Source organism: Suncus etruscus, chromosome 15 (genome assembly GCF_024139225.1).
Source record: "Suncus etruscus isolate mSunEtr1 chromosome 15, mSunEtr1.pri.cur, whole genome shotgun sequence".
In the NCBI taxonomy this organism is placed as follows: Eukaryota; Metazoa; Chordata; class Mammalia; order Eulipotyphla; family Soricidae; genus Suncus; species Suncus etruscus.
In genome coordinates this window covers 67,061,028-67,073,381 of record NC_064862.1, presented here as the reverse complement: position 1 = coordinate 67,073,381, position 12,354 = coordinate 67,061,028, and the positions used below count along the sequence as shown (strand labels likewise).

General features: G+C 43.5%; 1 protein-coding gene across 1 annotated transcript in view; it reads right to left on the bottom strand.

Moving 5' to 3' along the window:
* Positions 1–12,061, bottom strand: part of VKORC1L1 (vitamin K epoxide reductase complex subunit 1 like 1) — a 73,712-nt gene extending 61,651 nt beyond the window's left edge. Inside the window, exon 1 of the mRNA XM_049789575.1 lies at positions 11,845–12,061. Within this exon, the coding sequence (XP_049645532.1) occupies positions 11,845–12,038 (194 nt within the window). The 5' untranslated portion in view covers positions 12,039–12,061. The remainder of the gene's footprint in view (positions 1–11,844) is intronic.
* Between the last annotated feature and the right edge of the window lie 293 nt (positions 12,062–12,354).

Sequence of the window (12,354 nt, the reverse complement as noted above, 5' to 3'; positions counted from 1 at the left end):
TCAACACTGTGTGGTCTGGTCCTCTAAGCACTACTGAGTATGGACCCCAAAATAAATATACAAAAGAAGTAAAATTTGGAGGCTGAAGAAACAGCACAGGAGCAAGATGTTTACCTAACAATGGTCCTCAAACTACAGCCCGTGAGCCACATATTGTATTTATTCCCATTTTGTTTCTTCACTTCTAAATAAGATATATGCAGTGTGCATAGAAATTTGTTCATAATTTTTGTTTTTACTATAATCTGGCCCTCCAACAGTCTGAAGGATAGTGAACTGGCCCCCTGATTATAAAGTTTGAGGACCCCTGATAGCACTTGTCAACCCTGGTTTGAGCCACAGCAAAACAATGCAGGGTGTGATCCCTGAGCACAGACCAAAGAATACAACTTGAACATAGGCATAGCCAATTGTTATGAAAAGCTTCCGCTGGAGTCTCTGGCTTCCAATCATATTCTTCACCTGTAACCCTGTATAAGAGCCCTAAGACATTATTATAGGCCTTTGCAGTAAAAATGCTGATTACATACCTGCTCGCTCACTTGGAGTTTCTATCCTATAAGACAGTTGTATTTGTTCCTGGAGTATTACATGTACATATGGTGTATATTCTAAGTACCTCAGAAAAGTGCTATCATTTTGTGTTTATCCTTCATCTTCTGACTTACTTCATTTAACATAATATTTTGTAGACCCATCACATTGCTGCAAAGTCTATGATTGTAACATTTCTTTTTTTTTTTTTTTTTTTTTTTTTGGTTTTTGGGTCACACCTGGCAGCGCTCAGGCATTACTCCTGGCTCTATGCTCAGAAATCGCTCCTGGCAGGCCTCCATGCTATCTCTCCGGCCCCAATTGTATCATTTCTAACTGCTATGTAGTATTCCATTGTGTATAAATACCACATCTTCATGATCCACTCATCTGCTTTTCATAACAATGTGTTTTAATGTCTTAATATCACTAGATTTAAAATAACCTCTCAGCTTCTCTGTTCATAGGGGTTCTTGGATACAAAGGGTGGATACCCTAATTTGATACCTCGGTGCTCAGTCACTCTAGATAACATATTCAGTTACATTATGAAAATATCTAGATAAAACACTCCAATATACCCTTTTTCTCTGGTTTATAGCCTCTATTAAAACCTAAAGCTTGTGACCATCCAGACCACTGAAACAATCAACTGTGAACCACAGACTTATATAACAGTACCTACTACTCATCAAACATGTTTGGGCAAATTAACATTTCCTTTCTCCCCTTTCTTCTACCTCTTCTTCCTCATCATCATCTTGATTTATTAATTTTTTAGCCTTATTTTTACTATATTTACCTATTTTCCTGTTCTCCTCTCATCTTTTGCTCTTTCTCTTTTTCTTAAGCTATACCTAAGCTAATTATGTATCTTTATTCAACCAGTCCTAAGAGCTCAGACCCATCCTATTAGGGTCAGACCTCTTACAACAGCTTAAGAACAGATCAGTATTGTATGTTTTTATGTAGGTATGAGTACAGAGAGAGGACTCCTCTATGAGAGCCAAATCTAAATTGTAAACAACCCATGCCTATAATGTATACAGCCCCTCCTATACACTATCCCTCCTCCTCACCTTCAGAAAATCCTGCTATCCCCTCACCCCACATTTCCAATCTGATATCCCACCTTATTAATGCTTTTTACCCTCAGTTCTTAACCCATTAGGTATCAAGACCAACCTCCTGCCCCAATAAGCCATCACCCAGCTCCCAAGCGAATGGACACCCACCCAGCCCCACATCTTGTCCCCCAGCAAGAATCTACAACCAACATCTCTGCTGACTCATGCTCTGTGGCCCTCCTCACCCCCCTCCCAATGTGGACTTGTTTGATACCGAACTCAGCTCCAAAAGGTTACCTAGTGCAAGAACTCTAACCCGAGCCCTTTCTGTCGCAAATCGTTTCTCAACCTCAACAAGGCCAGGGTGTGTGATGAAAATGTACTCTGGATTCCACCCCCCACAAGAAAATCTCAAAAGACAATGGGGAAGCCTATATTTCCTTTATAAGTTTAAGACCTATTTAACAGTGCCTCTTATTCTGTTTATCCCCAAATGTAAGGTAGTCTTCTGCATCACTTTGTTCCCTTAATATTTTTTAAACTTATTTTTATTTTTTATTTTATTTATTTATTTATTTTATTTTTATTTTTCCCTTATAAATATGTGAGTGTATATATATATATATATATATATATATATATATATATATATAGTCTCGTTTCTGTTTTCTCTTCTTCCTTAACTTCACCTGTTTTGGTTCTGCTTGATACAAAAACCCACAAGAAAAAAGTCTTGCTGAGAATATTAGCTCAGGTCAACCAGGACACAGAGATGATGGAGCCTGATACTCTCACCCCTAAATGCACCAGCAATATAATATACCACCATTTCTTCTTGCAAAGGCATACTAAAAAGGGGAAAATGTTGCATATTGAAACATAGGCATAGCCCAAAACCAATTCCCCCCCTTAGCCCCCAAAATAAAAAAATCAACGGAAAAATGATCATTATACACATTTGGGTATATACAAAATGTTGTATTTATAGTGTTTGAAAGTTTAAAATGTTACAACCAAGGGCCAGGGAGATGGCTTGAAAATTTTTACATACTGGACTTATCCCTTGCAGGTGTCATTCCAGTCCCTTCAATGTTGGCCCAATATTGCAGGGAGTGACTCCCAGCACACTGGGCATAACTCCTGAGTACTGCTAATTTATCACCCAACAAAAGTTAAAGTCAGGGCCCGGAGAGATAGCACAGCGGTGTTTGCCTTGCAAGCAGCCGATCCAGGACCAAAGGTGGTTGGTTGGAATCCCGGTGTCCCATATGGTCCCCCGTGCCTGCCAGGAGCTATTTCTGAACAGACAGCCAGGAGTAAACCCTGAGCAACGCTGGGTGTGGCCCAAAAAAACAAAAAAAAAAAAAAAAAGTTAAAGTCAGGGGCCAGAGCAGTGGCACAGCAGTAGGGCGTTTGCCTTGCACGTGGCTGACCTGGGACTACCACAGTTCGATTCCCCAGCGTCCTGTATGCTCACCCGAGTCAGGAGCGATTTCTGCATAGCCAGGAGTAACCCCTGAGTGTCACCTGGTGTGGCCCAAAAACAACTAAAACAAAACCCAAACAAACAAGAAAAACACCAAAAACAAAAGTTAAAGTCAAATGCCATGGAAATTTCTGTTACACCACAGAATTTGAATTCAGGGAATAAATTCTGAAAATGTATACTCTAGTACAAATAAATCTTGTACAAACACTGTAGATGAGAAACCTATGGTTCATATAGGTCTTAAGTATGCTTAGCAGAACATATTTTTTTCCAACAATGCCTGGTTTTGTATTTTCTAGCCAAGCTCAAAATTACTATCCTTTCCCATCCCAGGTGGGTTTATGTTCCATTCAAACATAACCACTTAGCATTCGACTCAAATGGTCACTGTTTTCTGCATTACTTAAAACTGTTCCCGAGAATTCTGAATCATGAAGAAGTGAATCCCTTTAAAACCCCTACACTCAATTTACTTGCCAAATTTATGTGCTGTAAAAGCCTTATGACTCAACATCTCTCAGAAAGGGTCACTCCACTTCAGAAAAAATTACAAATTTAAAAGGACCTCTTTCCCTCCCCCTACAGATGCCTACATGCTCTTTATCTTTCCTCCCTTTTCACATTTAATACACAAGCACAAGCTGAAAGATGGTTTAATGAACAAAGTCCATGCAGCACATACTTTGTATTTGGGAGGCCCAGGTTTTAGTACTCCATGGTTCTATCAAGAGTTATATACACGGGGCCAGAAAGATAGCACAGCAGCGTTTGCCTTGCAAGCAGCCGATCCAGGACCAAAGGTGGTTGGTTCGAATCCCGGCATCCCAAATGGTCCCCCGTGCCTGCCAGGAGCTATTTCTGAGTAGATAGCCAGGAGTAAACCCTGAGCACCGCCGGGTGGGGCCCAAAAACCAAAACCAAAAAAAAAGAGTTATATACACAAGACATACCTACTACTCCCATACACTGAACCGGGAATAGCCTCAAAATAAAAATAAAACAATAAATCAAATACTTCAACAAGATACTTCTACAGATATTAGATATATTAGATATTAGATATAAATGAAGTTTAAAGTAGTGTCAATATGCAAATTAACACTGTTATAACCATTTTATCTAAACATTATTTTCAATTAAATTCATTTTATGAAACAAAATTATTCAATCTGAATTTTAAAATACGGTGAGAGGGACAAAACGATAGCACAGTGGGTAGGGTGTTTGTCTTGCACATGGCAGACCTAGGTTCAATCCCTGATGTCCCATATGGTCCCCTGAGCATGCCAGCAGTGATTTCTGAGAGCAGAGCCAGGAAGTAACCTGGAGCAACAGTAGCAGGGATCTCAAACTCAATTTACATGTGGGCCGCAGGAGGCAAAGTCGGGGTGATCCTTGAGTGCAAAGTCAGTAGTAAGCCTTGAACATTGGGGGGTGTGACCCAAACAACTAAAACAAAACAAAACAAAAGAAGATTCCTCTATGGCAGGGCCACAAAATGTTGTACGGAGGGCCGCAAACAGCCCGCGGGCCGCGAGTTTGAGACCCCTGGATAGAGGATAGGGCACTTGCCTCAGCCAATCCAGGTTTAATCCCTGTCAACCAAAATGGTCCCCAGATCCACTCAGATTCTTGAGTGCACAGCCAGGAATATGCCTTGAACATCACCAGGTATGGCTTCAAAAAAAATAAAAAATTTAGTTGAGAGCTGTGAAGAAGACTCAAGGGGTGAAACATATGATCTGCATGCAGAATTTGGTCTCTTTAGCAGTCATCGAGCCATAATATAGACCTGCCAGTTATGGGCCCAAAACAAAAGCTGAAAAATGGGACTGACAGGGGGCCGGAGCAGTAGCACAGCAGTAGGGTGTTTGCCTTGCACATGGCTGACCCAGGGTAGACCTCGGTTTGATCCTATATGGTCCCCCAAGCCAGGAGCGATTTCTGAGCACATAGCCAGGAGTAACCTGAGCATCACCGGGTGTACCCAAAAACAAAACAAAACAAAAAAAAAAAAATGAGATTGACAGAAACTCAAAACATACTTTGCAAGCTAGATTTCTACGGCCAATTTGCCACTGTTATCTTGTGCAAGTCATTTCAATGGAATAAAAGAGAGGCAAAGATTCCTGGATTCTAATTCTGAAAGTGTATGATTTTCAACATGAGGGTGAGTAAAGGTACTTTTTCTAAGACAGACAGAGATACCAGTTCAACATTTTACAAAACAAGGTAACTTTCTGAGGACTTAATGAACTTCAAATACTATTTTTATCATTTAAAATCTGGAGAAGTGTCTTCCTTATTAATATTTCATTACCATTTATGCTATTTTTGCATAGAATTTCTTCTAAAAGGAGGCTGGAGTGAGACAGTACACAGTGGGCAGGACATTTGCCTTGCACATGGCTGATCTGGGTTTGATCTCCAACATCCCATAACCCTAACCCTTGAACAACAATGATCTGAAAACAGAAACAAACAAAAAAGTTTTTAAAGGGATTTAAGGAAAACTTCCAGGAAATAGCTATAACGTTTGGCCATTTTTAAATATGGCCTTCACTAGAATAAGCCATAGAATTAGGAGTACAGTAAAGCTATTCATATAAAAAAATATGTAAATAACCAGACCCAAGCAAACACTTCCCCTATTTTTTGTGTGGGGGAGTGTTGGGCCACACCCATGATACTCAGTGGTTATTCCTGGCTGTGCACTCAGGAATCACTCCTGATGGGTTTGGGGAACAATATGGGATGCCAGAAAGAGAATCCAGGATTGAACCCGGATCAGCCTCTAGCAAGGCAAGCATCTTATCACAATGCTTTCACTCTGGTTTCAGAAACTCAGAAAATATTCATGCCACTCATGAGTAAGTTCTAATTGGGCACATACTTTATTCTACATATTGCTCATGAATTTATTGCATGTTACAGCTTTAATCCATCTGGTAATATGGATTTTTAATATCTTTAACATGAAAAGAAACTGAGGATCCACAAAGATAACCACCGTAATAATGCCCAGTCTAGTAAATAGCAGAGCTTGGGAACACCCCACCCCCAAAATTCTTTAAATCTAAGATCAGCACACCAGAGGTTTCTTAAGCTGAGTGGCAAGCTGGTACAGGTTTACATATGAGTTTTCATTCATTTATATTAAAAAAAAGAAAAAGGAAAAGAATTCATATCAAGAGCTAAATGATTGAGGGAAAATAGGGTATGTAACTCACCAGCAGAGCTTTATCGTGTTGTTTGGTTTTTTTTTTTTTTTTGGTCTTTGGGCCACACCTGGTGATGCTCAGGGGCTGCTCCTGGCTCAGAAATTGCTCCTGGCTTGGGGGACCATATGGGACGCCTGGGATCGAACCAAGGTCCATCCTGGGTCAGCTGCATGCAAGGCAAACGCCCTGACACTCTGCTATCACTCCGGCCCCATAGCAGAGCTTTTTAAATGTAAGGTCCTAGGTTCAATATCCAGCATTGGGGTCGGGGTAGGGGTGGAATGAAGCTAATTGATCCAATTTAAGTATCTTTTATTCTAAGATTCTGTAATTTCTAAAACGGGTTAAAATAAAATACCCATGAATGAAAGTTATGTATATTCTTTTTATAGGTTTACCATTGATAGTGAAAACTCTTTAAGTTTTACTAGTATCTTATTTCCAAAATATACAAATCATACTGCACCCATCACCAACATTTTATTTTATTTTATTTTTTGCTTTTTGGGCCACATGCAGCTGCACTCAGGGGTTACTCCTGGCTCTGCACTAGGAATCACTCCTGGCAGGCTCAGGGGACCATATGGGATACCTGGAATTGAACCCAGGTCTGTCCCAGGTTGTCTACACGCAAGGCAAACGCCTTTCTGCCGTGCTATCGCTCGGGCCCCACCAACATTCTTGTACCATTTTCCACCACCAAACTGAGCCCCTAGGGGTCAGAGCGGATAGGCCACTAATGCCTTGTGTAAGGCCAACTCTGTCTGATCTCTGGCACTCCATTTTGGTGCCCTGCGCCTGGCAGAATTAATCCCTGAGCAGGAAAGAGGGAGGGAGGGAGGGAGGGAGGGAAGGGAGGGAGAGGGGAAGGAAGGAAGGAAGGAAGGAAGGAAGGAAGGAAGGAAGGAAGGAAGGAAGGAAGGAAGGAAGGAAGGAAGGAAGGAAGGAAGGAAGGAAGGAAGGAGGGAGGGAGGGAGGGAGGGAGGGAGGGAGGGAGGGAAGGAAGGAGGGAAGTAAAGAAGGGAAGGAGGGAGGGAGGGAGGAAGGAGAGAAGGAAGGAAGGAAGGGAGGGAGGGAGGGAAGGAGAGAGAGAGAGGAAGGAAGGAAGGAAGGAAGGAAGGAAGGAAGGAAGGAAGGAAGGAAGGAAGGAAGGAAGGAAGGAAGGAAGGAAGGAAGGAAGGAAGAAAGAAAGAAAGAAAGAAAGAAAGAAAGAAAGAAAGAAAGAAAGAAAGAAAGAAAGAAAGAAAGAAAGAAAGAAAGAAAGAAAGAAAGAAAGAAAGGAGAGAGAGAGAGAAAGAGAGAAAGAGAAAAGAAAGAAAGAAACTGACCTCTTAACCCATTTCCTCCCTTCCTTTATTTGTAACCACTACTTTCATTGTCAAAACCTAAGATTTGTGTTACTTTGTTTTGCTTTGATTCCATATTTACTAGAGAAAAATAACCCTTCTTTAAATGCTGTAAAGGGGACAGTGTACAATAGTATAAGTTACTGTTACTGTTAGCAACTACATCTAGCAGAACTACTGACAAGGCAACTACAGTATCCCAATTTAGTGGCATATATTTCCTTAGATACTTCCTCCCAAAACACTTAAGGAACTTTCCCCAACACACACACCCAGATACACCCTTCCAAAACATTCAAATAATTCACACACACACACACACACACACACACACACACACACACACACACACACACGAAAGACGGTGGTTCGAATCCTGGCATCCCATAAAAAATAAAAAAATAAAAGGAATCTAAACTCATGTGAACTGAAGCCTATTTCTGGCAAAAACCTGTCTTCAGGATCCTTCTCATAGTAACTTTTCTTATTTCTTTAAACCTCTCTCAAACTTATACAAACTTTTTCTTTTTCTCAGGGCCTCAAAACACATGCAGAGCAAGTCCACTACCACTTATATCCCCTGCTCCCCAACAGATTTTAAAACTGATCCCTGGCTATCAATAGTTAAATAAAAATACCTAGAAGATGTCAATAATCTTTTATTTAAAGCCTTTCCTTTGACAAATGCCATTGATACTTTTATTATAGCTACTTTTAAAAGAAGTAATATGTTAATCCATAAATCAGTCTCAGGCCACTTTAGTTTCCAAATTTCGACACTGCCATTAAAATTTTAAGATTTGCAAGTATTTTATAAACAGGCTAACCAAACTAAATATATGTCTTAAAAATAATTGTCAAAAAAAATAATTGTCATGTATAAGGGCCAGAGCAATATAGTACAGCAGGTACAAGGCACTACAAGGCTGACACAGATTTGAGCCCCAACATGCTATACACTATACACCCTGTGTACTGCCAGGTGTGAGTGCAGAATAAGCCCTGTGTGTGGCACCACCAGGTGTGGTCCAAAAACCAAAAAAATAGAAAAATAATTTATTATATCACTAGAGAATAAACTTGCCCTTTAGAGCACATAATTCTTTGGGGTGGGGTGCTGAAGTTGGGCCAGAACTGGCAAGCTCAGGGCTTACACATTAAACATGAATTCAGTCACAACATACTAAAATCAACATTTAAAACTATAAAGACATCTAGTTTTATTTCAGTCGTGTATATTTTAGTATACATACAACATACTACCTAGTGTTATGCTGTCTTTTGAAGGAAAGCAGGGATCAGGGTTGAGTACAGCAGGTAGGTTGCTTGCCTTGCATGCCAATGACCTGGGTTCAATCCCTGGTATCCTATATGGTCCCCTGAGCACTACGAGGAGTAATTCCTGTATACAGAACCAGGAGTAACATCTGAGCACCATCAAGTGGCCCAAAAATAAAACAAAGACAACAACAGCAACAAGAACAAAAACACTGTCTAGACTGAATAGAGTGAAAATAGAATTGTCTTTGCCATCTATGAAAAAAAAAGAAAAAAGAAAATAAAGTTGGGGTTGGAGAGATAGTACAGCACGTAGGATGCTTGCCTTGCATTAGGCCAACCCAGGTTTGACCCCATATGGTCCCTCAGTTGTGCCAGAATTAATTCCTGAGTGTAGAGTCAAGAGTAAATCCTGAGGGGGCAGATCGGTGGCACTAGGGGGTAAGTCGTCTCTGCCCTGCAGGTGCTAACCTAGGACAGACAGCAGCTTCATCCCCCAAACTAGGAGCAATTTCTGAGTGCATAGCCAGGAGTAACCCCTGAGCGTCAACAGTGTGGCCCAAAAACCAAAAAAATTAAAAAAAAAAAAAAAAAAAAAAGGAAAAGCAGCAAAAAACTACACAATAGGAAATATTTATAAAATCACGCCTGGTTCAAAAACACTCCCTTTTAAAGATAATTTAAGAAATGAATCATAGTTTAAATAACCTAAAGCACTTTCTGTATCCAAAGGTTAAAAAGCTTTCCATAGTCAAAGGTTAAAAAGGCCCAGTTAAACTGATCACAAATTACAATGTTTCCTATGTAAAACTGCTTATAATTCTGCCTAAATTCTATATCTATTTTTATTTCTTCTTTTTAAAATAGTTAAAATGACCCGAGTGCCACTGGGTATAACAAAAAAAAAAAGTTAAAATGCACTGCTGATAATTTTTTCATAACTTATTCTTTAACTTCGAGTGCAAAGCACTTTTAAGTATAAAAGTCTTTGGTAGGGGTTGAAGGGCTAGTACACTGGGTAAGGTGCTTGCCTGGCTTGCTGCTGTCCCCAGGTTAAATCCCTGGTATCCCATAGGGTTCCCAGAACCAACCAGCAGTGATTTTTGTTTGTGTGTTTATTTATAGGTCACAGTAGGTGGTGCTCAGAGATTACTCCTGGCAGTATCCAGGGATCATATGGGATGCCAGGGATCAAATGCTGGCCTGCTGCATGCAAGGCAAAAGCCCTATCCACTGTGCTATCACTCGGGCCCCCAGGAGTAATTCTTGAATGATGCAGAGCCAGGAGTAATCACTGAGCATCACTGGATGTGGCCCCAACATTCCCTCCCCCACAAAAAAAAAATAAGTCCTTTTAAATAGAAATGAAAATAACATTAAAGTGCTTGCATAAAACATATTCTATAGTTCTCCAAGAATAGTAGCTATCCACTCCTTTTTGTCACACTGACAAATATTAAAGACAAATATATCTATCGTTTTAAACTCATTAGGTTTAATCTGGGAACAACATGTATTTCCCACTAAAAAGTTATAGGATTTTAATTTATGAACAAGTGAAATAGAAAACATGATTCAAATAAAATGGATAAATAAAAAAGATGACAGTCTAATGCTTTTAAATAGTAACAAGACAAACTCCAATGTTAACTTGTTCAACACAAAGCTCAAAACGAGTAAGCAGAGCCTGACCTACAGCACGGCGAGAGGGCATTTGCCTTGCACGACCTGGGTTCGACCCACAGCATCCCACGTGGTCCCCTGAGCAATTTCAGAGTGCAGAGAGCCAGGAGTAACCCCTGAGCACCACCGGGCGTGGCCAAAAAAATCCAAAAAGCGGGGGGGGGGGGGGGGGGGGGGGGGAAAATACTAGTAAACTCTATATTACTATCTACCTAGCAATTTACAAATCAACAGGAGAGTAAAAGCAAGTGCTTACATTCAAAACATAAAGCCACAGAATTCTCTCTTCATACTGTAAACCTATCAATTCCTAAACACTTGCTACTTTTTTCCAAAGAACCTTCCCCATTAAAAAAAAAAAAAAGAACGCAAAACTAAAGTATAATCCCTCTTCCAAAGTCATTTTTTTTGCTCACGAATTCTACAATGCAGAAGCTAAAACAGCCAAACCAAGGACAACATTTTTTTAAAAAGGTGATATGAGTAGTAAAAAAAAAAAAGAAAAGAAAAAAAGAAAAATCTACCAAACTCTCCAGTTGGGCGACTCCTGTATCCAATTCGTCTGTGGCTAAAAAAATAATAATAATAATAAATGAATGAATAAAAAATCACGTTAACCATCGTTTCTGGTAGCCCCTCAGAGCGCAATAACGACGTGTCAAGTCACCTTTAGCATCTAAAACCCATGACATTCCTCTCGCTGGACTCCAACGGGGCTTGACAGTCGCCCCAAAGGCTGCGAGGAGACACGAGGGGGAACCCCAGAAGCCAGCCAAGTCCGCCAAGTCTGGAGGGGTCTTCCCTTCCTTCCCTTCCTTCCCTTCCCAAGGAGGGTCCGGCAGCCAAAGGCGTGTCACCGCGGGCGGCCTCGCGGGGGGGGGGGGGGCCCGAGTGCGGGTTCCCTCCCGGGAGTACAAAGAGAGGCCCGACGCGGAAACACCTGTCCCGGCAGCGGGAAGGCGGCGGGGCCGGGGACCCGGCGAGCGCCCGGCCCGCGTCCAGCCGGCCACGTCCAGTGCAGTGCAGCCCGGCCCGGCCCGGCCCGGCCCGGCCCAGTGCGCTCCGGCCTCCCCTCCGCCGGCCGCCGGCTGCCACCTCAGCCCTCGCCGCCCGCTGCGCCCGCCCTGCCTGGGGATCCCCGAGCGCGCGGCCCGCTCTCCGGCCGCTCAGGCCCGAGCTCCCGGCCCGGCCCGCCCCGCCCCGCCGCCCGCCCGGCCGGCCGCTACCTGGAGGCGAGCGCGGCGGAGCACTTGACCCAGGGCCCCAGGTCGCACAGGGCCCGGTGCTCGGGGTCGCGCGCCTTCGCCCGCTCCACGTGGTAGGCGTAGATGGACAGCAGGATCCCGGCGGCGCACACCGCGTACCGGGCCGCCCGCTCCCACCGCGGCACCGACACTCGCAGCAGCACGGGCGCCGCCATCTTCCCCCCGCCGCCGCCGCCGCCTTCGCCGCCGCCGCCGCCCTCCGCCTCCACCTCAGCCGCCGCCGCCCGTCGGGGCCCGACCCAGCCGCCGCCGCCGCCGCCGCCGCCGCCGCTGCCGCCTCCGTCGCCGCCGCCAGCGCCGCCGCCGCGCCCCATTGGCCCCGGCGCCTCCCCCGCGCCCCGCCCCTCAGGCGCGCGGCCCAACCGCCCCGACCCCGCCGCGCCTCGGGGCGGGACGGCGCGCGCGGGCCAGGCGGGAGGGGCGGGGCGCGCAACGACGAGGGGCGGGGTCCGAGGAGGACAGGGGCGGGGC